This window comes from Lolium rigidum, chromosome 4, assembly GCF_022539505.1.
Source record: "Lolium rigidum isolate FL_2022 chromosome 4, APGP_CSIRO_Lrig_0.1, whole genome shotgun sequence".
Lineage (NCBI taxonomy): Eukaryota > Viridiplantae > Streptophyta > Magnoliopsida > Poales > Poaceae > Lolium > Lolium rigidum.
This window is the reverse complement of record NC_061511.1, coordinates 244,007,310-244,010,710: the sequence shown is the minus strand read 5'-3', so window position 1 is coordinate 244,010,710 and position 3,401 is coordinate 244,007,310. Positions and strand designations below refer to the sequence as shown.

The 3,401-nt window shown below is 46.5% G+C and overlaps 1 protein-coding gene across 1 annotated transcript; it reads right to left on the bottom strand.

The window, feature by feature from the left end:
• Positions 1-1,797: 1,797 nt before the first annotated feature.
• Positions 1,798-3,104, bottom strand: LOC124650071 (glycine-rich cell wall structural protein 2-like). The gene is made up of 2 exons (XM_047189633.1): positions 2,709-3,104; positions 1,798-2,612 (listed from the first exon to the last, which is right to left on the bottom strand). The coding sequence occupies exons 1-2, from the start codon at positions 3,010-3,012 to the stop codon at positions 2,236-2,238; spliced, it is 681 nt and encodes a 226-aa protein (XP_047045589.1). The 5' UTR covers positions 3,013-3,104; the 3' UTR covers positions 1,798-2,235.
• Positions 3,105-3,401: the final 297 nt, after the last annotated feature.

Genomic DNA, 3,401 nt, shown 5'->3' with positions numbered 1-3,401 from the left:
GGCTGTTATAATTACCACTGTGTTCTTGACAGGCTGTGGTAACAACAGTACCACCAATATAACTCTGAAATTAGCTATGTATTTCTTAGTTTTAGTTAGCTCACTTTCTGGCACCAGTACATTCCAAAGCTCATAGTCAATTATATTTTGCTAGCGAATAATTATATCTTCTGTTGTTGACAAAGGCGTAGTCAGATTACTAATCAATGCTAGGACGAATTATGTACCCTGGTCAATTTTTCACAGTTTTGTACACCCTCCGGTTCATATTAATTGACTCAACTTTGTCTAGATATAGATGTAACACAAACAAGTTCTTCGCAATGAAACGACCCGCTGTCACTAAAAGCCAAGTTATTCTAGAAGAAACAATTAGTCTTTGTTCGAACTGTTGTTTGCTCTTATGTCTGAAATATCATGTCTCTTTTCTTATGTCTGCAAGTGTTGTTTGCTCTTGTCAGTTCAGTGACTATGCCTTCTTCTTTTTTATTTTCTGGTATGAACTATTGATGCAATAGTCAGCTTGAATTTATGATGCACTGCTATTTGAGTACTGCTTCATTGCAATCTTCAACCTTGTTATGTGTCTCTGTCCTGTTTAAACTCTGAGTATATGATCTGTTTGAACTCTGAATATATTACGATAGTTTTGGGTTGATGCTCATCTATGCTATTTAATGCCTTTTTTTTCAGGAAACAAAGCTGTGGATAGGTTGTGGCAGAATTGGAATGCTGAGGTCAAGGAGTTGTACTCTTCTCAATAACTTTATTATGTCTGATACTCGAGAGCTATATCATACTGTTATATCATTTGGTACCATAATGTTCAGTCATTTTAGTATGTGACTTCAGTTGGCACTGTAATTTAACTTTAGTTGGCACTGTCATTTCAGTTGGTACCATTTGATTCAGTCAAAAAGTTTTGTTTTTTATTAATTCATTCAAGCTGCAACCTGTCATTTGCTCTCTGTTTGTTTTCAAATGCACTTAGAACAATTCCTGTGTGCCAAACAATGGGGTTCGTTGGAGTGTATTGTGGTCTGGAGAGTATTGGGTGGGGGAAGGGAATCGGGTGATGCAAGTGTTTTCACCCAAAACACTCCTGATAATACTCTGAAATACACACTAATCCACACCAACAAAAGGCCTAGGGGGTGAAAATACACTAGAGGTAAACAAGGCGTGAAGCTGAAATCAGATGCTATGCAGAATACTTGTAAACAGAGCCAGAACAATTTGGAGAACCTGTGCGACATGAGTGAATGGTTCGTCCGAGCTCCGGTGTGAGAAGAGAGCTGACGGGGTAGTTGGGGATCCGTGTTAGCCATTCGATTTGAGTTTTATGTTGTGAGGCCTGCGTCATAACTGTGTGTTAATTCATCTTGGCAGAGGACAGTGGACCAGTGGTATCGGTCAGGTGGAAGCTGGCGTGTAGTTCATTATTTCCATTAGATGCTTTTCATAATGTTTAACTTTTCCTTAATTCATTAGCTGGCGTATTTGTTTAATCTAGTTTTGTTATTACTCCCTCCGTCCCAGATTTGTTTAAACTTGAAGCAGGGTATACAAGTTTTGGCACTATAGTTTCATCGGTAGATTTCATCCAGCAGACAAATAACAGGGCATGGAGTCTGCACAAATACTGCAGAGTTCATGATATAATCAAATTGCAAAACCAGCTTACGGGATTGAGCCAGTCAAGAAGGGATGAAATTTGAATGTCCACGCACGATGGTTCATAAGCTAGAACATTTGGTTAATAAATTGTGTGGCGTGGCTGCAAAATTGCTCAGAACAGAAAAATTCAGAAACAGGGTTCATCATATGGTGGACTCAGACCGTTCAGGAACTGTATCTTACATAAACCTGTTTACTTGTGGAAACTAATGGAACTGAAGATGAATCTGATTAATCTATGCTTGACACTGAGGTTCGCTCGTGGGAAAAATGTGCAGAACCAACTACCAAACATAGAGCTCAGTATACAAGGTTGACCTCCGTTGTCATGGAGTGTATATCATTTTGCTTGGCTGCTTGCATATCACATCTCTTCAATTGGGGAAACAGCTCCATGGACACAGAAACATAATCTCATTGTAAATATCGTTTATTTACTACGTAGTAGAATTTGCCAAATAAGTAAAGCGGAATCCCAATACAGGAGTATTAATCAATCTGTGAAACACTTTTATCTATATACTGTACCCAGTGGTGCGCCTTGCCATTGAAGTGAGCTCAGTGGCGTCCGTTTCCGAAGCCACCACCGGAGCCGGAGCCGGAGCCGTAGCCATATCCAGAGCCGGAGCCGGATCCATAGCCAGAGCCTCCACCTTGGCCGCCGCCGCCACCACCGCCGCTTCCATACCCTCCACCATAAGCACCACCCTGGCCATATCCACTGCCAAAACCGGAGCCATAGCCCGAGCCGCCGCCAGACCCACCACCTTGGCCGCCTCCGCCACCACCACCGTGTCCACCACCACCACCACCACCACCACCACCGCCATAGCCAGAGCCCTCACCGGACCCATGCCCATAGCCTGCGCCACCGCCACCTTGGCCACCACCGCCTCCTCCTCCACCACTGCCGCCACCGTATCCCCCAGAGCCGCCTCCGTAGCCAGAGCCCTCACCGGACCCATGCCCATAGCCTGCGCCACCGCCACCTTGGCCACCACCGCCTCCACCACTGCCGCCACCGTACCCACCAGCGCCGCCTCCATAGCCAGAGCCCTCACCAGACCCGTACCCAGAGCCTGCACCGCCGCCCTCACCACCACCGCCTCCACCGCCACCACCGTGCCCATATCCACCACCACTAAAACCTCCACTTCCACCTCCCTCGCCGTAACCAGAACCCGACCCTGATCCACCATAGCCGCCGCCACCGCCGCTACCTCCGCCACCCCCTCCTCCGCCCGGGCCGTAACCCAGTAGGATTCGAGCGCTGGTGGTCGTGCCTATACTAAGTAGCACAAGAATGGCAAGGGCCAAATGCTTGGCGGTAGCCATGTTGGAGATGCCTGCAAGCTAGCTGCTAGTGCTAGGTTCAGCTATAAACTGGTTTGTTTGTCCGTGTGACGACTGATGTGGAGTCGTCCCGCGTCCGGAGGTGCGGTATTTATGGAGAACGCAATCGTGCATGGCTCGCTAGCTCGAGATCCGTGTGTGCGCGACTGTGCATGTTTCTAATCTCAGGGAAGACTCGCGACGACCAGGGGAGAGTGCTGTAGTCAGCGATGCTCGCTAGTGCTTGCATGCGCCGTGTTTATTTGACACCAGAGAGAGAAATAATACGGTGTGTGCTGCTGCCGATTTTCTTCATCTTTAGGCTTTGGCCCCTTAACTTTTTGTTTGCAGATACAGTTATTCAATTTGTTATTTTAACTTTTAAGGTCCAT